Source organism: Mercenaria mercenaria, chromosome 8, assembly GCF_021730395.1.
Source record: "Mercenaria mercenaria strain notata chromosome 8, MADL_Memer_1, whole genome shotgun sequence".
In the NCBI taxonomy this organism is placed as follows: domain Eukaryota; kingdom Metazoa; phylum Mollusca; class Bivalvia; order Venerida; family Veneridae; genus Mercenaria; species Mercenaria mercenaria.
Window position 1 is genome coordinate 32,114,644 of NC_069368.1, and position 23,221 is coordinate 32,137,864.

The 23,221-nt window shown below is 34.8% G+C and overlaps 1 protein-coding gene and 1 long non-coding RNA gene across 6 annotated transcripts in view; one reads left to right on the forward strand and one right to left on the reverse strand.

Annotated features, from left to right (window-relative positions):
- Positions 1 to 18,087, forward strand: part of LOC128559009 (uncharacterized) — a 62,330-nt gene extending 44,243 nt beyond the window's left edge. The window contains exon 3 of the long non-coding RNA XR_008372016.1: positions 17,890 to 18,087. This is a non-coding gene — a long non-coding RNA (uncharacterized LOC128559009). The remainder of the gene's footprint in view (positions 1 to 17,889) is intronic.
- Positions 1 to 23,221, reverse strand: part of LOC123565426 (pregnancy zone protein-like) — a 70,446-nt gene that overhangs the window by 21,100 nt on the left and 26,125 nt on the right. The window contains exons 18-22 of one of the 5 annotated variants that reach the window (XM_053549686.1): positions 22,875 to 22,947; positions 8,371 to 8,548; positions 7,703 to 7,931; positions 4,714 to 4,863; positions 3,357 to 3,455 (exon numbers count right to left, since the gene is read on the reverse strand). In XM_053549686.1, the coding sequence (XP_053405661.1) occupies positions 3,357 to 3,455; positions 4,714 to 4,863; positions 7,703 to 7,931; positions 8,371 to 8,548; positions 22,875 to 22,947 (729 nt within the window). Of the gene's footprint in view, positions 1 to 3,356; positions 3,456 to 4,713; positions 4,864 to 7,702; positions 7,932 to 8,370; positions 8,549 to 10,773; positions 10,985 to 13,693; positions 13,905 to 16,076; positions 16,264 to 20,241; positions 20,393 to 22,874; positions 22,948 to 23,221 lie in introns of all 5 variants that reach the window. The other 4 variants (XM_053549683.1, XM_053549684.1, XM_053549685.1 and 1 more) reach the window with 4 other exon arrangements.

Consider the following 23,221-nt stretch of genomic DNA (forward strand, 5'->3'; position numbering starts at 1 on the left):
CTCGATGAAATTAGTTGATGGTGTACTAACGTGGAACACTAGCTCAACCTTTTCCACAGTCTTTAACGACGTTTTGCTTTGATATCATATATCAAGCGTACTATTTGTATTCATTTTTCAATATTCTTCCAAAAATACTGACAAATGGGCCGAAATGTCAATGGAATTATTCAAACCCTTTACTTTCGGTTTTGTCGGGGCACCGGGAGTCTCTCTGCACACCAGTTTTTGATACACAGGCATTGAGGCAGGCTCTATGCTAATGATTATTTGAAAAATTATAGCTTAATTTATTTTTTATGTGTAGATCTGACTTTTTATAACTGTCAACCTTCAAGCCTTATATCAAAACGTCAAAAAACCAAGGTGAAAATGAGTTTATTATCGACCCATAATGTTACTATATTAGAAGACTTAAGATATTTGCGTTGAAGTGACATTTTTAGCTCACCAGTCACAAAGTGACAAGGTGAGCTTTTGTGATCGCGCGGCGTCCGTCGTCCGTCCGTCCGTGCGTGCGTGCGTAAACTTTTGCTTGTGACCACTCTAGAGGTCACATTTTTCATGGGATCTTTATGAAAGTTGGTCAGAATGTTTATCTTGATGATATCTAGGTCAAGTTCGAAACTGGGTCACATGCGGTCAAAAACTAGGTCAGTAGGTCTAAAAATAGAAAAACCTTGTGACCTCCCTAGAGGCCATATTTTTCAAGGATCTTCATGAAAATTGATCAGAATGTTCAACTTGATGATATCTAGGTCAAGTTCGAAACTGGGTCACGTGCGGTCAAAAACTAGGTCAGTAGGTCAAATAATAGAAAAACCTTGTGACCTCTCTAGAGGCCATATTTTTCATGGGATCTGTATGAATGTTGGTCTGAATATTAATCTTGATGATATCTAGGTCAAGTTTGAAACTGGGTCAGGTGCAGTCAAAAACTATGTCAGTAGGTCTAAAAATAGAAAAATATTGTGACCTCTCTAGAGGCCATATTTTTCATGAGATCTTCATGAAAATTGGTGAGAATGTTCACCTTGATGATATCTAGGTCAGGTTCAAAACTGGGTCACGTGCCTTTAAAACTAGGTCATAAGGTCAAATAATTGAAAAACATTGTGACCTCTCTAGAGGCCATATTTTTCAATGGATCTTCATGAAAATTGGTCAGAATTTTTATCTTGATGATATCTAGGTCAAGTTCAAAACTGGATCACATGAGCTCAAAAACTAGGTCACTATGTCAAATAATAGAAAAAAACGACGTCATACTCAAAACTGGGTCATGTGGGGACAGGTGAGCGATTCAGGACCATCATGGTCCTCTTGCAGCGGGGGTGACCAGGTGAGGGTACAAAATTTACAAGTTGATTATAAATATTGATGGAAAATTAAAAATTAAAAAAAATTTGGGGGTGGGGGAGTGGGGGGGGGGGGGGATGATGCATGCTTGGGGTGGTGGGCATGACTGGGTGAAGGAGTGAGGTGGGGGAATGGTACAACTTTGCATGTTGATAAATATTCGGGGGGGGGGGGGGGGGGGGGGGGGGGGGGGGGGGGGGTGTGACCAAGGCAAGGTGGTGACCAGGTGTGGGTACACAACTTCACATGTTTATAATAAATGTTCATGGAAAAGAATGAAATACGTTTAATGAAATTCTACCAATTGGTTGGTTTGTTATGTACAAATCTGTAGATTTTTAAACAATTAAAGGGCAATAACTCTAAGGAAAATTGACCAATTAAAAAAATGACAGGCATCATCGAAGTATGTTGGTTCATATTTATTTCAAGTTTCATGAAATTGTAACAACTTGTTACTGAGAAATTGCTGCAGACGTGGACTTTTCATTAACTCAAGGGCAATAACTCTAAGGGAAATTGACCAATAAAAAAAATTGACGGGCATCATCGCAGTATGTTGGTGCGTGTTTATTTCAAGTTTTATGAAATTCTATCTGATAGTTACTGAGAAATGGCTGCAGACGGACATTTTTGGGCATTTTTCATTAAATCAAGGGCAATAACTCTAAGGAAAATTGACCAATCAAAATGAAAAAACAAACTTGACGGGCATCATCACAGTATGTTGGTTCATGTTTATTTCGAGTTTCATGAAATTCTACCAGCTAGTTACTGAGATACGGCTGCGGACGGAAGGACGCACGCACGCACGCACGGCGGGGGATAAAAATCATACATCTGAATAGAGAAAATGTCACTTCAACGCAAATCTTTTAAGTATTTTAATATAGTAATATTATGGGTCGATAATAAACTCATTTTCACCTTGGTTTTCGACGTTCTGAAATAAGGCGTGAAGGTTGACAATTGTTAAAAGTCAGATCTACGCACCAAATTAATTAAGCTATATTGTGTCCAGATAGTCATTAGCATAGAGCCTGTTTATGCGTAATGCAGAGAGCCTGCCTGTGCATCAAAAACTGGTGCGCAGAGAGACCGCCGGTGCCCCGACAAAACCGAAAGTAAGGGCTTTTGAATAATTCCATTTACATTTCGGCCTATTTGTCAGTATTTCTGGAAGAATATTGAAAAATGAATACAAATAGTGCGCTTGATATGTATGATATCAAAGCAAAAAGTCGTTAAAGACTGTGGGAAAAGTCGGGCTAGTGTTCCATGTCAGTACATCATCAACTAATTTCACCGAGTTTGCGAGCAAAACAGCTGATAATTAAAAAGTAAACACTACAATACAAAGTAAAGACATTCTAATGTTCCGTGCTCTACTTATTTTGGAGCAGCATACCTTATGATCATGGATGGCAGCTCGATTTTTCGCCTCCCCTACCAACCTGGACATTTTTATAGCAAAGAATAGCCGGTATCGACGCAAAGAAACCGCCGATATAGCAGATTTCGCAGAGTCCGCCGATATGGATATGCACCGTGAAGGTGCTTTATTTCCTGGAGCTTCCTTTGTTTTTGAATAGTGAGCTAGGAATAAATCATACATACATAGCTAATACTGGTACCCATTTATACTAGTAGCATTCCGGTATACTTTCCTTTGCCTGACTCTTGGGTAGCCCGTAGGGGTGTGGACATTTTTTTTTCTACTCTCTTGTGTTTGTGACCTTAAGTTTCCTGTAAGTGTTAATTCTTGCAATAATCTGCCATCACTTGGTGGATATTAACACTTGCCTCAAAGTTTCTATTACCATTTAGTTTTCTATTTTCATTTAGCTTGCTTCTATAAGCTTCCATACCTCATGTTTTTATTTCGATGTAAATGAGATGTGAAAACAAAATTTGTATTCCTGTTTGGCGCCATATAAGCTATACTGTGTTGGTGCGCCGTAAAACCCAAATAAATAAATAAATAAATAAATAAATACTTCTATAAGTAACTGTCTCTGAACGCCATCCGACACATCTGCAGCAAGGTCAGCAAGTACAACATTCTCACATAGGTCACTATCATCTATCGACACAGCCTAGTAACAAAATGAATCGAGTTTGAACAAGCTAATCGAAATATTACATATGAATAGGTTCAAAGGTCAAAAATCTCCATTCCAGGACACAAACTAAACTTAGAAATGATAAATGCAATGAGATTAAATGAAAGGCCGTTCGTTAAGGTACAAACAAAATTCTAACAACAAATTTGACACTACGTTCCTAAGAGCCGGAAAGATATAAATGACAGTTCTAACCTTAGCCTTACCTAAATTAAATGATTGTCCAGTCCATTTTAGAAAAGTTTAAAGATATACGGTTCTGTCATTATGATCTCGTATGTATTTTACCCCTTATCTGGGCGGGCGGGTTATCGAAAAGCCAAATAAAATCTTTCTTTATGAATAGACGGACGGAAACAAGATTTACCAGTATTTTTACAGTATTTTAAATCAAAACTTCCTCTTTCCTGAGCTAAAATAGCATACTAAAGATAAACAGTCGCGTAAATAAAAAATCTGTAAAAAGACCCACTGGAAGCACAGAATGCAACCAAAAAAAAGAATAAAAGCAGACTCGGTTTGGTTGAGTGTGTTCATGAGAGGCAACGAAACGCGCAACACCTCTCACGTCCCCTAGCACCGGCCCAAAGCGCAACACCTCTCACGTCCCCTAGCACCGGCCCAAAGCGGAACACCTTTCACGTCCCCTAGCACCGGCCCAAAGCGGAACACCTCTCACGTCCCCTAGCACCGGCCCAAAGCGGAACACCTCTCACGTCCCCTAGCACCGGCCCAAAGCGGAACACCTCTCACGTCCCCTAGCACCAGCCCAAAGCGGAACACCTCTCACGTCCCCTAGCACCAGCCCAAAGCGCAACACTATTACACATGTATGTATGTATTGAATGGACTCGATGATCCCAAAGGACCAGAAAATATGACAACACTGTATTCATTGATAAAATAGAAAATGCAACTCAGAAACAACGTGCAGAAATTCTACGCTGGTCTATGCATTCGAATACGTGTGCTATATAGTATAAGGACGCCAGAGTAAGACCAATAGCTCATTTTCACTAGTAAACATTTTAACTACGGTAAATTTGATGTTGCCTTAAATTTATTATCAAGTTCGCTTATTTAAAGATATTGTTTCTAAAATCATTCGTCCTTCACCTTTGATTTATGTGGGAAAGTTAACTGACCGCCGTTCCTTACCTGAAATACTGTTGTTGCGTTCAAGGAGGTGCTTAAACACAAAATAAAACAGAATTAAAGAGATCAAACTTACAGTAACTTCTAGATCTATTTCCCCAATGACTGTTGGTATAATGTGGAATTTTGTTGATTCACTGACTCCGCCACATAAACAAAATTTCCTTGAAGTAGCGCTCTTCCCTGAAAACTCGAAACCTTCTGTCTCTCTGAATTGTAACTTGAGCTTGAAAAAGTCAGAAATTTATTTAAAATGACAACAAATAAAACAATGTTATAGGACAGTGATAGTAACATTAGTTTTTGTGATAAAAACTCAAACAAATGATAACAAATTGGCACACTTGCTGACCAATGATTTGTTTGATATGCAGATAAATCGCCCCTGATTGCTGAATACACAGGGTACGTACCGGAAGGTTTGAAAGCAGTTACGTTACCGTAATCTCCTTAACGCTCTCAATTACTTTACAATGAAAGTTCTAAGTCCACGCTTAGAATCTACTTTATTGTTACCTCTGCCAAGTTCTGACAATTTTTATGAACATTGGAGACACTGTTAAACGATTATTACATTTTGATAAAACATGGTAATAACAAGCGGACGTAAATAAGTAGAAGGATGAATATACAAAGGGAATGCCACGTTCCTTAAGCACAGTTACACTACAGCGTAAACCACAATAGCGCAGACATTCATGTACCAAAGATAAACACATAACCACACCCAACTAACATAGAAAAACAGACAAGTCAGATACAAGAACACCGTAGGGCACCGCTTTAGACACACAAGCACACAAACGCACACCTACAAGCAGGAAAAAAAACAACAGAACAATCGTGCACCGCGCAAGGACTCCGGCAGCCAAAATAAAGAGGGGGTGGGGGGGGGGGGGGAGGGACACCAACTCAGTAAAGGGGGAGGGGACGCCAAACACGGGGGAGCACAAATGCAAGGGGAAAGGAGTGGGCGACAGGGGGACCAAGGAGGAGGAGGAAAAATGCTTACAACAATCAAGACAACATACGCAACAGAAAATACAAGACGGACAGAAACTCATTTGAAAATAGGGACGCCGCCTTGGAACGGTCAGTAACCTATATAAAGGAGATTCGGGGTTTAAACGCGTTTAGGGCTTGCAAACCTCAACAAGTTAGACAACACAATGTAAATAAAGTCTCCGCTGAGAAAAGATCTAACATTAGCGAAAAAATACTAGATTAATTAAGTAAAACATAGAATTAAGGTAATCTAAGGTATAATTACTCCAATGTACTCAACAACTTGTCTGAAGTCAGAGCACCAAGAGCCTAACTTTTAAGGCCACAACTAAGAAAGCTGCAAGACAAAATTCAACTCTCTCGGTCCGTTGTATGTAGGATTTAGGAGAAAAGCATCATGGAGTCTTACCCTTTATTAGTCATAGCACTATCAAATAGGAAAGCGTAGCGATTAATTGTAGAGGGGTCAATCATTAAACATGCACTGTGCTTCACGATTTTCGCATAGTATCCTCTTTTGATAAACTTTTTAACACATTTTACAAATAGCTGATTAAAATAAGGACTATGTTTAATTTTCCGAATTTTATAAACTACATCTCCATAGTATTCCGGGTGTGTAAGTTCAAGTTTTAAAAGTGTTTTTAGGTTAGTATTGTATTTTTATAACAGTTCGAACGACCTGTCATCAGCTGTATTCACTGTAATAAAGACCGACATTCAGTTATAAGTAAACTCGTGTCTAATAAGCAAAGGATATCAGATTGAGTAATAAAAAGAAAACCAGGTATGTACATTAACAAATTAATTAACATTTGACAAATCTTCTATTTCGACAATATTTGTCTTATAACTATCAGTGCATTTATGATTTTCTCTTTCAGAAAAATATGTATAGAAGGTGTCAAAATCGAATTGTGCGATGACATCATTTTACGACATCTTCCCATTAAAAAACTTGAGCTATCACTAAAGGTGATGAATGTACACCCCCCCCCCCCCCCCCCGCATGCACTGACACAGTACATTGCAATTTGACGCTCACAAGATTGCATAATTATGTGGACTGTATGTATGTATACAGTATAGTAACAAAAAACAAAGTCCCATAACTATGCAGAATATTTATCTAAAAGAACGTAGCATGCACTATGCACAACTAGGGTTGGTACTGATCACTTGTGTGAAGTTTCATTAAACTGTGTGCAAGGGTTCGGAAGATTAGGCGCTCACAAGATTGCATATGCAGACTGTATGTACATAGTATGTTAACAAGAAACAAAGTCCCATAACTCTGCCATTTTTGTTCTTGAAAGAACCTAACATGCCCCATGCACAACTACTGTTGTTACTTATCACTTGTGTGAAGTTTCATTAAATTGTGTCAAGGGGATGAGGAGAGATGGTGCACACAAGATTGTGTCTATGTATATAGTATAGCAACAAAAAACAAAGTCCCGTAATACTGTAAATTTTTTTTCTGAAAGAACCTTACATGCCCCATGCACAACTACTGTTGTTACTGATCACTTGTGTGAAGTTTCATTAAACTGAGTCAAGGGGATGAGGAGAGATGGTGCGCACAAGATTATGTCTACGGACAGACGAACAGACAGACGGACAGACAACCTGAAACCAGTAAAAAAAGTCATAAAAATAAACTTAGATGCTTTGTTTTTGTTAACGTGCAGATATCATCTATAGGGGTGTAGATTTATGGTCAAGCACAATTTAAACAGGCAAGATAGTTCTCTTGCCTTATTACAAAATTCCCTGGTTTGTAAATTCTACACATTTTAAATATAATAATAATATAAATTTGTTACTTTCTAAAATTGGGTAGAAATCAAAAAGTAATTGAAATATTATCATAGCATTGCAAGATCACAAGTGAGTAAGACCTGTTGAACTGTTAATACATTAGTTAATATTTCATTAAAACATATTTTTCTCAGTGAGTAAGGAAACGCCACAATTAAAGAATATATTACCAAAATAACGAAGACTGCGTTAGAATTTAGCATATTTTAAATTACCTTACACGAGGATATTACACTTACAGTTATACAGTCCGACAGGTAGTTGAAAACAGTAACTAGAACTGGTATCACTTCCCCTCGTATTGCTGAATATGGTAGAGTAAGCGACACAAAGAAGGGTTTGAAGGCGGTTACGCCTGTCATCTCCGTAACGCCCACACCGTCACTTTCGTGTGTACATACTGTGTTACCAACCCATTCAGTAATCGTATCGGGAATCTGTGTTTTATACGTAAACATTCCATCTTCTCTGTTAAACAATAATAATATTAATCAGTTTACATTTTGTCTGTACAGATATGTATGAATAAATGCATACTAAGTTTATGCGGTAACGAAATTTAGATTTATAGATTATGTTTTTGAAATATAGTAAAAAGATTCGTCTTGATCCATCTTTTAAAATAATTCGATTCCAGTTCTGCCGTTATTAAATGAATCAAGAAGTGCAAAACGAGTTGCACAATTTGTAGAGTTCTGCTATCATATCAATGTAAGATTTTCGGCAGACCATCCAACCACTATGAAAAAAAGAAAACTTTGCAGCAAACGCAAAAAGTTAAAATATACAATATTTTACAATAGTTTGAAGTACATATATCTGTTATTCATACAGTTTACAAGCTTGGAAACAAGAATTTTGACAAATCTGCATCTATGAACAAACAGTTTTCAGGACCAGTACCCACCCCAATTTTATAATGTCCCAAAGCCATGTTTCTGGAAAGAAACTTCGAATAGTTTCGGGTTCTTCAGTTCTTTTTACTTGAACTGGTGGGCCAGAAAAATCTGGTGCGTATGCTACCATAGTTTTCCTACGTTCACTAATGACAACTGCCTCGTCTGCGTAGTCATATGCATAATCATCTGAAGATATAATATGACCATATTTAATTCAATGATTACATCTTAGAATCCCGTGCATTCCGTGCATATAAGCCAGTGCTGGTGGGGAAGAAGTGTTGGTGAGATGGGGCGTGAGAGAGGTGTTGCTTTTTCCATTACCATTGTGCACAAAGTAAATAAAACCGAGACAGCTTTTATTTTGGTTTGTTTAGTTATTTATCTCCCACAGCTGGTAGACTAATCTTTATCGCCATGTGCAACAATTTCGGAAACTGATGGCTATGTCGCTTCACATTCGTTGTCCGAAATATTGCGTATTTATGTCACGTCAATTGCGAAACAAGTTCTACAACGTCTGTTAATAATTCTCGACACCTATTCCTGTTAGTATATATCACCACAAAAGTATGAGAGAAGACAAGCCGGATTTCCGTCTTAAGGTATGGGAGCTTCTGGTATCAATTCTCAACCTACGGCCTCCCGTACTCGAAGCAAGTGCTCTACCACAACGCTACATAGGCACTTCAAGTAAGACAGTTGAATCACAGGTGTCTGAAGCTCAATCAATAAAATATATATTGAAAAGATCGTAGATCTCTGTACTATTTCATAGTATATTAGGTGGGTGGGGTATGGTAATGCATATATCTATTGATAGAGCTTCAAGTGCCTGTGGTTGAATGTTCATTGTTAATCGATTCAAGTCAGTTCGAAAGCGATATAAAATTTCATTCGAGAAAATCTATGACATTCTGAATGTTGAACCAATCGTATACGATGATATATGTCAGTAAATGATATCAAACAGAAATTTGATAAATTAGGTAATAAAACAAAACTTAGAAAAAAGGAAAAACTGTATGAATTACTGAAACAGTCTATAACAGTAATAACGAAACAGTAATAGTCAAGAAATAGACAAGAATGTGTATGCACATACACAAGATGTGTATGCACTGATATTGCAATGAGATTTCATAAGTAGAAAATGTCAATTTTAAACAATGATATTTGTCAAAGTTTACACAATGTTAATATGTTAGATATATGAACAGTTGCAGACTTTCAGTAACTTTATTACTAAGTATGCAGCTTTTTATGTTAAAATGAGCAATAGAGCAAAGCCCTATTTTAGATTTCATACAATTTAAGTGTTGAATATATACATTCTTCTTATATAAAAATATGTATGAAAATATGACTTTTTAATTAGAAAATATGGTTTTTATTACTTATAGATATGTTATATTGAGTATAAAAATTTAATTAAATTATTATAAAATAGCATGTTTATAATGCTATGATTCAGAAAATTACATATTAAATGTTCTTTTGGTAAAAATGACTTGTTTTATTTATAATGAAAAATCCCTTCTTCTAAGTTTGTAACTCAAGTGACATTGACATTTCAATTAAGCTTGTTTAATTATCTTATGGAAAACCTTTTCTTTTATAACAGTTGATATTGAAATAAATATCCAGATGACAATACTCGGAGGCAATAGATATCGACATCGCAATACCGGTCACCTGTTACCAATACCATATAGCTGTTGTCTCCCCTGATATTGATTTTCTGCAATATCGGTCATGAGGTCAATTCTTCCTCATGCAACTTCGTATAAACTTATATTATTTATTTTGTACACTTTCATTAATACACATGCACAAAGCGTGTTACTTGGATTTACTGCCAGCTTAGCATAAATAAATCTTATAAATCAATTTCTATGATTGGGTGTCAAGTGCTCAATGCTAAATAACCGTGAAAGAGAGGACTACCGTAAGCTGAAAGGTTTCTGTAAAATTGCTGAAGTAAGATTATGTAAATGCAATATGATTTGCAGGAACAAAATATGTATTAATTATCATGGTCAAACTATCATTCAAATTATATTTCTAGTAATATAAAATTCTTGTTTCCATGCTTGCGTGTACGTCATATATTACAAAGGGATAAACTGATTTCATTTAAGGTATTGGCGGATCTTAGGCAAACAATGCGGAACATATTCCAAGAAAATGAACTGAACATATATTTGAAGACTAAACTTTTACATGTACGTTTTCGAAAACTTCAGTCTCCAATCTACATTTAGACCAAATTTTCATTATTAAATGTCATAACGTAAATATATCACCATGTTTTTGCCTAAGGTCCAGCGGCACCATGAACATCTTTTTTATGAACTGAAAGTTACAAAAAGCGTGTTTGTGTCTAATGAAAACAAGTCTTTAAAACAAACCCAAGACTGACAATATCCCATAACCAAGTCTCCGGAAAGAGTGTGCGTATTTTCACTTCCGATTCCGGCTCCCCTTCACTAGTATCGGGCTGTTTTCTAGCACTAACTTCAATATTTGTTTCAGAATCAAGAGCCATAGGAACAGGGCCGCCTAATCCGGGCTCTCCTGGACCTCCTGTGTCATCGACCATTCCACTTCTTGCCATGTAGTCTTAAAAAGTATTCCAAAATGAATATGCGAGGAAACTTTTTTTATCTTAGAAATATCACAATAATCTTCTGCAGTCAAACATGGAAAATATGGACATGTGTAATCGAACGCATGTTTGACAGCTTTGAGTGTTTCCCAGAATTTTACCAGGGCTTTACTAGTAAGAGTTTGTCGACATAGATTGTCTAATTATCAGGTGAATTTTTAGCAGCTACGTTGAAGAAAAAGGACCTTAATTTATCTATGTAGAACTGAAATTGTCAAGCTTATAACAAATTACTTCTACTGAAGTCTAAAAGCAGAGAAGGGCACACGTGCACGAAGGTTATATTACAACCTGTGTTTATAAAACAGCGATAGAAAAAAAAAAAGAAAATTTAGCAATTTTCAAAAAGTCTAAATCTTTATTTCAGACTTGTGGAAAAAAAATCATATTGATGAATTTGATGCCAAATCAAATATAAAACGACTTCCTCATTCTAATATTATTCATAATTTTAGGATTTAATTTACTCATTCCCCGACCAAACGCCATAATTATTTATATTTTTACTAATCTTAAAAGGTGGAAGTTTCCGGTTTTGTTAATATTGTGAACTTTTTTCGCTGCGTTCTCGCGTAACTCATTTTTTCTTTTAATGTTTATGGTAATTTCAATTAAATATCAACTATTTCTTATTTACACAGAATTACTGTCCATTATTTTATTCGACTTTTTTAAGCATTAAGCCCTTTAAAATTATACCATCTCTTTCTGGAACCACTAGCTCCATAAGATTTATTTAACTTCATGTAGATCGCAGTTAATCTTATAGATTTGGTTATAGGCTTATTTCCGAGTCTATTATGCAGGATTAAAATATCTGTTTTGCTACTTTCAACTTTACATCATAAAATTGCTTTAATTAATTAAGCACAAAAGTATTTTTTTTTCTAAATGACAACTGTGAACTTTGTTTTAGAATTTACTTGCTAATATTTATTATATTTTATACAACATATTTGTGCGAGGAAAAAAGCATGACGTTAGAAATCAGCTGACCATGATATATGTGTTTTTTTCTTTGTCTTATTTCTTAAAAAGTAGTCTTACATGTACCTTTACATCAATATAATCTTTTCTCTTGTAACTATGTTTTAGACATTTATCGAGTCATGTTTGGTTTGCAAAAAAGATACTTCGGGTTTCATATACACTAAGATTACTTGTAAACCTAATCTATATCAAAGAAATATTATCCAGGCCAAAGTCATAGAAAAAAGTAACAGGAGAAATACTATGCATAGAAATATGCCTTGAACAAAATTCTCCAACATAAATGGCGAAGTCTGAACATTTTAAGCCTGTTATGAGAATAGTTTTACTACAAAATATTTCTACGAAGAAAAGAGCTCTTCTATATATCGGGGTTACGTTTTCAAACCGCTTGTTTTCGGCAATATATGACCTTTTTGTGCCGATCCGCCGTAAAATCTAACTCACTCACTCTATATATCGGGGACTCAGAGATATTGTACCGTACAGCGATGAAATCCACTTTTTACAAAAACTTTTATTACGTCCAGCCCAACGTTGTTGATTAACAAACTATGAACTTTTCTTCATTTGTTTCGTTAATGGAATTTTAATAAACGTCATAACGAGATATTACAGCTATAATGTCGAAAAAAGACCAAACGTATTCTTCTAACATTACTTCAGGCACAGGGATCACCTAAACAGAACCATTGGCTTCGTAAGTAAGACAGCATCACCATGAATCAATTCTATATTCAAAGTCACATTTCGAACCTAACATCGTCAATTAATTGGAAAGCGTGTCAAAATCATCGATCGGCGAACTTTTTATCTGCGTTTTTTCTCCAATTCTTAGAATGCTTCACGTCGGAATTCCCGTCATCCGATTCAATACCATTCCGAAAACTATGCATAATTATGTCGTCCAAACATACAAAATGGTATTCAGAATAACTTTGATGTGGCGTATGTTAAATGTAATTTCCAATACAAAGAAGTCAGGGCAGTATCGAGCTAAGAAACAACTCCCAAAAACATGGCTTTGGAATATTATTTAAGTGAATGTGGGCTCAGCATTTTTTGGGTTTGGCAATGATAACCAATGCTAATTATTTGGTGTACGTCCTGTCTCATTATTTATTGCTGAAAGGTTTCTGTAAAATTGCTGAAGTAAGATTATGTAAATGCAATATGATTTGCAGGAACAAAATATGTATTAAACTAACTTAATTGCAATTACCAACTTGGTATTTAATAAACTACAATTGCCAGTTTGGCATTTAAGAAACTACAATTGGCAACTAGTGATTATCATGATCAAACTCGCATTCAAATTATATTTCTAGTAATATAAAATTCTTGTTTCCATGCTTGCGTGTGCGTCATATATTACAAAGAGATAAACTGATTTCATTTAAGGTATTGGCGGATCTTAGGCAAACAATGCGGAACATATTCCAAGAAAATGAACTGAACATATATTTTAAGACTAAACTTTTACATGTACATTTTCGAAAACTTTAGTCTCCAGTCTACATTTAGACCAAATTTTCATTATTAAATGTCATTACGTAAATGTATCACCATGTTTTTGCCTAAGGTCCAGCGGCACCATGAACATCTTTTTTATGAACTGAAAGTTACAAAAAAGCGTGTTTGTGTCTAATGAAAAACAAGTCTTTTAAACAAACCCAAGACTGACAATATCCCATAACCAAGTCTCCGGAAAGAGAGTGCGTATTTTCACTTCCGATTCCGGCTCCCCTTCACTAGTATCAGGCTGTTTTCTAGCACTAACTTCAATATTTGTTTGATAATCAAGAGCCATAGGAACAGGGCCGCTTAATCCGGGCTCTCCCGGACCTCCTGTGTCATCGACCATTCCACTTCTTGCCGGGTAGTCTTAAAAAGTATTTCAAAATGAATATGCGAGAAAACTTTTTTATCTTAGAAATGTCACAATAATCTTCCGCAGTCAAACATGGAAAATATGGACATGTGTAATCGAACGCAGGTTTGACAGCTTTGAGTGTTTCTTAGAATTTTACCAGGGGTTTACTAGTAAGAGTTTGTCCGCATAGATTGTCTAATTATCTGGTGAAAAAGGACCTTAATTTATCAATGTTGGACTGAAATTGTCAAGCTTATAATAAATTACTTCTACTGAAGTCTAAAAGCAGAGAAGGGCATACGTGCACGAAGGTTATATTACAACCTGTGTTTATAAAACAGCGATAGAAAGAAATAGAAACTTTAGCAATTTTCAAAAAGTCTAAATCTTTATTTCAAACTTGAGAAAAAAATCATATTGATGAATTTGATGCCAAATCAAATATAAAACGACTTCCTCATTCTACTATTATTCATAATTTTAGGATTTAATTTACTCATTCCCCAACCAAACGCTATAACTATTTATATTTTTACTAATCTTAAAAGGGAACGGAAGTTTCCGGTTTTGTTAACATTGTGAACTTTTTTCGCTGCGTTCTCGCGTAACTCATTTTTTCTTTTAATGTTTATGGTAATTTCAATAAAATATCAACTATTTCTTATTTACACAGAATTACTGTCCATTATTTTATTCGACTTTTTTAAGCATTAAGCCCTTTAGAATTATACCATCTCTTTCTGGAACCACTAGCTCTATAAGATTCATTTAACTTCATGTAGATCGCAGTTAATCTTATAGTTTTGGTTATAGGCTTATTTCCGAGTCTACCATGCAAGATTAAAATATCTGTTTTGCTGCCTTCAACTTTACATCATAAAATTGCTTTAATTAATTAAGCACAAAAGTATTTTTTTTTCTAAATGACAACTGTGAACTTTGTTTTAGAATTTACTTGCTAATATTTATGATTCTTTATACAACATATTTGTGCGAGGAAAAAAGCATGACATAAGAAATCAGCTGACCATGATATATGTGTTTTTTTCTTTGTCTTATTTCTTAAAAAGTAGTCTTACATGTACCTTTACATCAATATAATCTTTTCTCTTGTAACTATGTTTTAGACATTTATCGAGTCATGTTTGGTTTGCAAAAAAGATACTTCGGGTTTCATATACACTAAGATTACTTGTAAACCTAATCTATATCAAAGAAATATTATCCAGGCCAAAGTCATAGAAAAAAGTATCAGGAGAAATACTATGCATAGAAATATGCCTTGAACAAAATTCTCAAACATAAATGGCGAAGTCTGAACATTTTAAGCCTGTTATGAGAATAGTTTTACTACAAAATATATCTACGAAGAAAAGAGCTCTTCTATATATCGGGGTTACGTTCTCAAACCGCTTGTTTCCGGCGATATATGACCTTTTTGTGTCGATCCGCCGTAAAATCTAACTCACTCACTCTATATATCGGGGACTCAGAAATATTGTACCGTACAGCGATGAAATCCACTTTTTACAAAAACTTTATTACGCCCAGCCCAACGTTGTTGGTTAACAAACTATGAAATTTTCTTCATTTGTTTCGTTAATGGAATTTTAATAAACGTCATAACGAGATATTACAGCTATAATGTCGAAAAAAGACCAAACGTATTCTTCTAACATTACTTCAGGCACAGGGATCACCTAAACGGAACCATTGGCTTCGTAAGTAAGATAGCATCACCATGAATCAATTCTATATTCAAAGTCACATTTCGAACCTAACATCGTCAATTAATTGGAAAGCGTGTCAAAATCATCGATCGGCGAACTTTTTATCTGCGTTTTGTCTCCAATTCTTAGAATGCTTCACGTTGGAATTCCCGTCATCCGATTCAATACCATTCCGAAAACTATGCACAATAATGTCGTCCAAACACTCAAAATGGTATTCAGAATAACTTTGATGTGGCGTATGTTAAATGTAATTTCCAATACAAAGAAGTCAGGGCAGTATCGAGCTAAGAAACAACTCCCAAAAACATGGCTTTGGAATATTATTTAAGTGAATGTGGGCTCAGCATTTTTTGGGTTTGGCAATGATAACCAAGGCTAATTATTTGGTGTACGTCCTGTCTCATTATGGCTTTGTATGTGATTATCAATCTAGAATAAACGTAAACAAACCGCAGATTAACTATATCCCACAACCATGTCTCAGGAAAATAAGTTCGTAATGTTTCTACTGCTTCCGGTTCACTAGTTTGTTCATTGTCCACGGGCGTAGCAGTCTGCTTTACGTTTGCGGAGAGTGCTATTGGCACGTTTCCCCTACCTGATGGGGCTGGTCTTCCGTCACCCGTCCGCATAAAATCTTTAAACCAATATTCCATAATATATCACTCAAATAAATCATAGTTCGCACAGTACAGTGTTTGTTCTATAAGGCCGATAGAGACAATATATTCAATACATGTTTCCTGGACTAGATTCTATTTTATTCAATAAAATATGAAATGACATGTATGTGCTTTGAACCTCGGACAAACTATTTTGTCTATTGACTGGCATGCCATTCAATAAATGTATTATTACATGACCACTCGCCGGTCCATAGGTTGTGCTATATGACCGGCCTATATTTTACAAGCAAATTCGATTAATTGATATCCCCCGCCGAAAGTGTTTATGGTGAGGAAAGGCAGAAAAATGGGCAGGTCTTCTGCCACCCGTCCGCACTAAATCTTTAAACCAATATTCCATAATATATCATTCAAATAAATAATAGTTCGTATAGTCCATTGTTTGTTCTATAAGGCCGACAGATATAATACATAAACCTTTCAATAAGTGTATAATAAAAATGATATATTAAGCGCTTGGAAAACAATATGACAATAACAAAATCGACGTCAGAGGCTCAAGCCGTATTTAGTGTTGACAGAAATATATAAAAATGAACGATAGAATACAGTTTTTTTCACATCTAAGAGCTTAAATGGGCAAGCACCTTCATGTACACTACAATGTATCTTTTAAACTAATAATTCAGCTCGAAAACTCCATGCAGTTCAAGTCGTGACATTATAAAATACGAATGCAATTTCAATATATGAACTATGTACGATTTTGTTTACATGAAATCAATGGCTATGATGTAATGTTATAAATTGGCTATCCTTAGGTAACAATGAAGTCCTCGGTATTTTCTTGTTAAAAGTAATTTAGTTTGTAATACATCATCGTATTAATCCTTACTAAAAATGAGTAATTTCCAGGCGATTTTATTTTCGCGATATGGCGGAAAACATTCACATTCGCGCTTTAAGAACTCGCGTTTCGTTATTGCTAACATCGTTGGAGATAAAAGGACTTTCATTAAAACATATTTAAAACAGTTTCGAATTTGCGTAAATCACTTTGTTCGCGAAAAGTTGCGAAAATTAAATTATCGTGAAATATTCACAAAAGTTTTGAATTTGCATATATTGATTTGTTTGGGAAAAGTAGCGAAAATTAAATTATCGCACATGTTTTAGTGATAGGACTTTGTAACATTGTTTATCTAGCTATGCACTTTGAAACTTTTTTGTCAGTTTTTCATGTACATTTTTGTATTTAAGGTATTTGAAGATTATTTCAAACTCCGGTTCGACTTAAAATGATATTGTAACGAATAAAAAGTATTTAAGATATTTTAATAATATTTAAGGCCCCGGCTATGGCGTAAAAATAATCATATTTGAAATTAGAAGAAATGCCGTGCCTTGAGACATATTTTCAACGCAGCCGTATTAAGCACGCTTTTTACCAGAAGTCGACAAGCTCTGGACAGCCAATAAAAAAATTGTTTGAATGAAAAGTTATTTCAACACTGGGAGAATAACATTGTAAGGCATCTTTTGACCGGATGATATCGTATGGAAAAGGTCACTGACATTTTCAGGCTAAAAATGGCAATTAGTATAATGTTGATTTGGCGTTTTATTTGTATTTTCAGTACATATATCAAAGAGAGAACTCCAGAAACATGGCTTTGGAAACGCTGAAAAATGACGACGGGTTCCCAAATACTTTGGCAATATTAAAGTACACGGTATTTAATTTTCTTACGGGCACACTACTTGGGAGACCAGCATCTATATATAGAAATTATCGGGAATTGGGAGTCAGTTGTACACAACTCGTACAGCAAAAAGTTAAACTGTACGGAGACAGTATTCTATAGTTTTGACAAATTAGGACGTCTTGAACGTCAATGGTTAACAAAACCATGGCGTTTGCAGTAATGTCTACATTTTGATTTGGTGACCATTTTTGACAAAGGGACAATTTGAAGAATAAATTGTAGTCTACCTAAGGAATATTTGATTAAAATACTTTTGACATCATTCATGCAGTTTCTGACATGAAAATTTCTAGAAAAACACTTTAAAATCACATCTCTACCGGTCAGGCTGTTTTAAGAACTGGAGTAATTCAATTATTAGTTACAAGAAGAATGTTCTGTTCTTAATTCTTAGTGTCTTTTTCTGACAATCTTAATACGAATCATCTAAGCAATTTAGTCTCATATTACTTTAAAATCGGTCAGGCAGTTATACCCACTACATACACATAGAGAACAGTGAAAAACGAACTCTGCCGGCCAAGTTTTGTTCGACGAACAGAATACTTGTTGTTTGAACAATCTTAAAAAACGGCTATATAAGGAACATTCGAGTGACAATATTTTGAAAGTAGAAAAATACTCTCTGACAAGGTTTTTTAGTCCTTATACACATATGTAGAGAAAGTGAGCGCATCCCCTTGCTGTTTGGAAGGTTGCAGACGAAAAGATAAGTTCAAACACTGTATGTGAAACGGATGAATAATGAGCTCGGCCAATTTCCAAGTAATAAATTACATGTATCAAAGATGTGTTTGTTCTGGTAGGGTTGGAGTCACACTGATAATTTTTAGGCAACAGCTTTTAATGGCAGAGAAAGGCCTAATATTATTTTAGACAAGGGCGGGTACTTTGCTTAAACAGATCATCCGTAAAAGAATACCACGACTTCAAAAATGGTTCCACATTTACAAATACGGAAGTTATATGCAATGTTATATAATAATTTTGAAAATCATCAGGAACATATTATCATGATTAATATGCAGATGGGGGAAAGTTTTGTTTTCCTTCTCAACTTTATTGCACATACAACTGGGAACTAAATTTTAAAAACTGCACAGCTTGCACTTAAATGAAACAAAATTTTATAGACCAACCCCCCCCCCCCCCCCCCCCCCCCCCCCCCCCCCCCCCCTCTCTGTCTTATTGTTAAGAGAAACTAAAAAATATAGATGATAATTTCAACTTTTATTGCCCATACAACTGGGAATTTAAATTAAAGATGAGCACATTCTTCACTAAAAAACTAAACAATATAAATGGAATCTTTACTTTATTAAATATTCCATGATCCTTTGTTTGTGTCTTCTCCTTAGTCAGTAATGTCTGTTGTGCTGATTGCATTTTGAATGTGTGACATTAGAGTGCCGAGTGTTTCAGCTGAGTAAAACATGTTTAAGGCACCACTACATTTTCACAAGGAATGTATAACGTCATATATTCTTGGGTCTTTTTTCCAGCACAGGCTGAACCGAAAGATAGTGTCTGTAGTGCTGGCTAAGGATGCATGGCACCTTATTTTGCTTTATTTTTGTTTCCTTTTCAATTAATACTTTAAAAATATATGAAACTCACTGCCTTAGGACTGCTACTTTAAATATTAATTTCAATACTTTAAATATATGCAGATCGCGTTTATAATTTTATAAATTTTGAATATTATATTGAATACTGAATTGATAGAACTGTTAATTCTGAATTAATTACATATTGTAACATAATCGGATTGTGGTGGTATTTGATGCTTTAGAATGGTTGTGCTAAATTATTGTATTTAACTATTTCAGTATCTAGTCGGAATTAACCAAAATGTTCTTATACAGTTGGACACGGCTGTGTTTGCATTTTCATGTGGAATATTTGAATGGCACTTTTCTGCGTGCTAGTTCAATTATTTCATTATTACAACTTGATGTTGCACGACTCATAGGTACAGTGGTGAAGAGCACATACTTTATGTGTCAAGCCGCCCTATACATAAACATAGGAACATATTATCATGATTAATATGCAGATTTGGGTGGGGTGGGGGGGGGGGGGTTGTTTTCCTTCTCAGTGTAAAATTCTTGTTGCCTGCTTTCTCTCAGTTACTTTTCATTAAAACTGAAATTCTTTACAATTACAATATTTCGCATATGATGGTAAGAATAAAAATTTCAAGTTCATTGAACGAAAACAAACCCAAGGCTAACAATATCCCACAGCCATGTCTCCGGAAAAAATGTACGCAGTCTTCCTACTTCCGCTTGTTCAGTTTTATCTTTAGTTGGCGCTTCGTTGACATCCTCTGCCACAGAAGCTAGAGCGATCGGTTCGTCCACTCCGCCTCGATCTTAATTTTATTGTAAATTTAGATACATGTCAAATAATGAACAAAGGAAACTCATTCTGATTAGAGACAGATATGATATTCAGTATTTTATTAATGTTTATATCTATCAAATGCGCATACTTCATCATTTTACTTCTTTGTTGATACAACTGACTTGACAAGCAGGAAACAGAAAACAGAACATTACTGCGAATTATTTAGATTTATCCACCAACCTTTTTTCACATTTTTTATTTTATTTTTTAATAATACAGGACTTGACTGAACGAGCTAAGCCATATTTTATGGTCTCTTTTACTGCAAAAAAAAATATTTTTGAGTCCGGCTTATTCACGAATCCGGCTTATCCACGAGATTTAATATATATAATTATGCATAACAAGCCGCAAATACCTAGTGTTATTTCAAAAACCATTATTATTATAACACATTGTTACCAAGACAATTCCATAAAATTACTGTTTTAGTTGGTATGTGTGTATCGCAATTCTAACAACCAAAGACGTTTTTGATATTGAAAATTAAATTGCCCTTTTAAAATTCCAATAGAGCATATTTTCCAAAGATTTGTTTTAAATTTTTTTTTTTCTTACTAATTTAAAACAATTTCCATTGCCCTAAATATAGAAAATCATGCAAACTCTACAAGATCTTATATTTATTTCAAATATGTCATCATTGAATAAGATTTGATGAAATATTAGTTAAATCAAAAATCTTAATTTAACATGCATGCAAATTGATATTTCAAACGTTTATATTGTTTTATGTGAAGAGTTGCTAAGCAAGAAAAATGCTGTGTTAGTATTTTTGTAACCTTCTAAATATATAATATTGATCATCTTGGTATTTTGTCGGTATGTTAAAAACGACAAAAAAGAACATTATTGAAATTAAGCATACTCTTAAAGCAATATATTAAATGACGACTCTTTCTTTGTACCATTACAGCTTAAAGACCAACATATAGCGACAAGTGTAATTCTTGCAAAAAGGCGGGATTCTATAAGGTTTGTTTCTTTCATATCTCTCATGATCTACGCTTGACTTTATACTAAAATCAAATAACAGCTTGATTCCACCAGTTTATTATTTCCCGCCGACGATTCTGCACTGATGCTTACATATTACCCCGGAGCTTCAGGTATAATTAGTTTAGTTTATATGATGAAAGCTTAAAGCTTATTTGAACCACTCTCCAGTCCATTTCCTGGAAAAAACAGTACTGGTGTCATATGAGAAGGCGTGGTCGTGACCCCAGTGAGGCTCGAACCTACGACAGCTGGATCGAGCGGCCGACACAATATCCACTAGACACCCGCTCCCTTTAAATAGGTATAATTAAAACACGATTCTCAAGATCTCAAAGGATTCTTCATGGGCCCTTTTATTTTTTTTATAGATATACTAGTATTTAATAATGCCAATTTTCTTGCATGTTATTCTGGTTAAGTTTTGTTTCGTAATTTTACCGTAAAATCTTACAGTGAACTGCTATTTTTTAAACTTAATTAGAGATGGCGAAAGTTTCAAAACAATCTATTGAAAAGTAAAACCAAAATTGAAAATTCAGTTTTTTTATGCTAAATAGCAGAAATTGAATGAAATATAGACTACAGTTTTTTTTGACGACATATTCACACATTCAAAACTAACCAACATGTTTTTGAAAGTTAAAGGTGGTCCATCATATTAAACTAACATTTTTTTACTTTTCATATATTTGTTAGCGATACATTTAATAATGGAAAAAATGACCATTACATAATCTAATAATCCGGTTACAAATATATGTTTCACTGGACATTTAAATGAAAATTTGCAACTACCGCCCTTTAAATTAATTTTTACAATAACTCTATTTTGGTTAAGATTCCAGGATTGGAAAACCAAAGTGTCAAAAATATCTCCAGTTATGTAGTTACATGCTTGAAGTGAACACGAGTAAGTAGAAACGGTCAGATGTTAAAGGCACTGACCTCTAGATCGTGTGCCGGCTAAAAGAGACAGAAAACTTTTAGATATCAGAGAATTATTGCTATATTTCTTAAGAAGGCTTTAAAACATAGTTACTCACATATTATATGTTATGGAAACACATAAGAATTAGTTGTCTTTACAATTTTTTCCATTCAAAATTAAAAAGGGTTTGTAACGGGGCACTAAAGGTAAACTGTCTTAATTATACAGCTTTATAAATACTCAATGACCGTTAAGGAACGTTTTCCTCCTTGGAGTATTGGTCAAGAACGCAGGATAATTTTCATAGCTGCGGCGGCCCAGGTTCGAATCCCGACATGGGCATGTCTTTATTTCTTGATCTGGTATTTTTAAGACAGTTTAGAAACAAAACCTCTGTTCTGATGTTCATAATATGACCAAACTTTGATTTTAAAGAAAGATCATTTTTAGTTAAAGTTAAATTTAACTGTATCAGGTATGAGAATGAATTTGTTAAACAACTTTAAATATATCTACTCACAATACATTTGTCTTTGCTCTGTGCATGGTCTTGTCTCTAAAACAGCATCAGTCTCCACCCACATTTCAACATTCTGTTAAAAAGCAAGATTAAACGTTTAAATAGCAAGGAAAGTAGAGACAACAACATGACTTATATCCTTCACGAAAACATGCAAAAGTATATGTTTTTCATGCACTTTCTGTTACCAAGTTATGCGTAGGATAATAGCATTTTTCAGTTTAGGGAGAAATGAGACATTTAGCCTGAGTGTTAACAATTTTTTTCCATGTCACATTGTTTTATTGACACCATGTTACCTAGCATACAGTTTACCTGAGATACGAATTAGAAAAACATTCTGACCA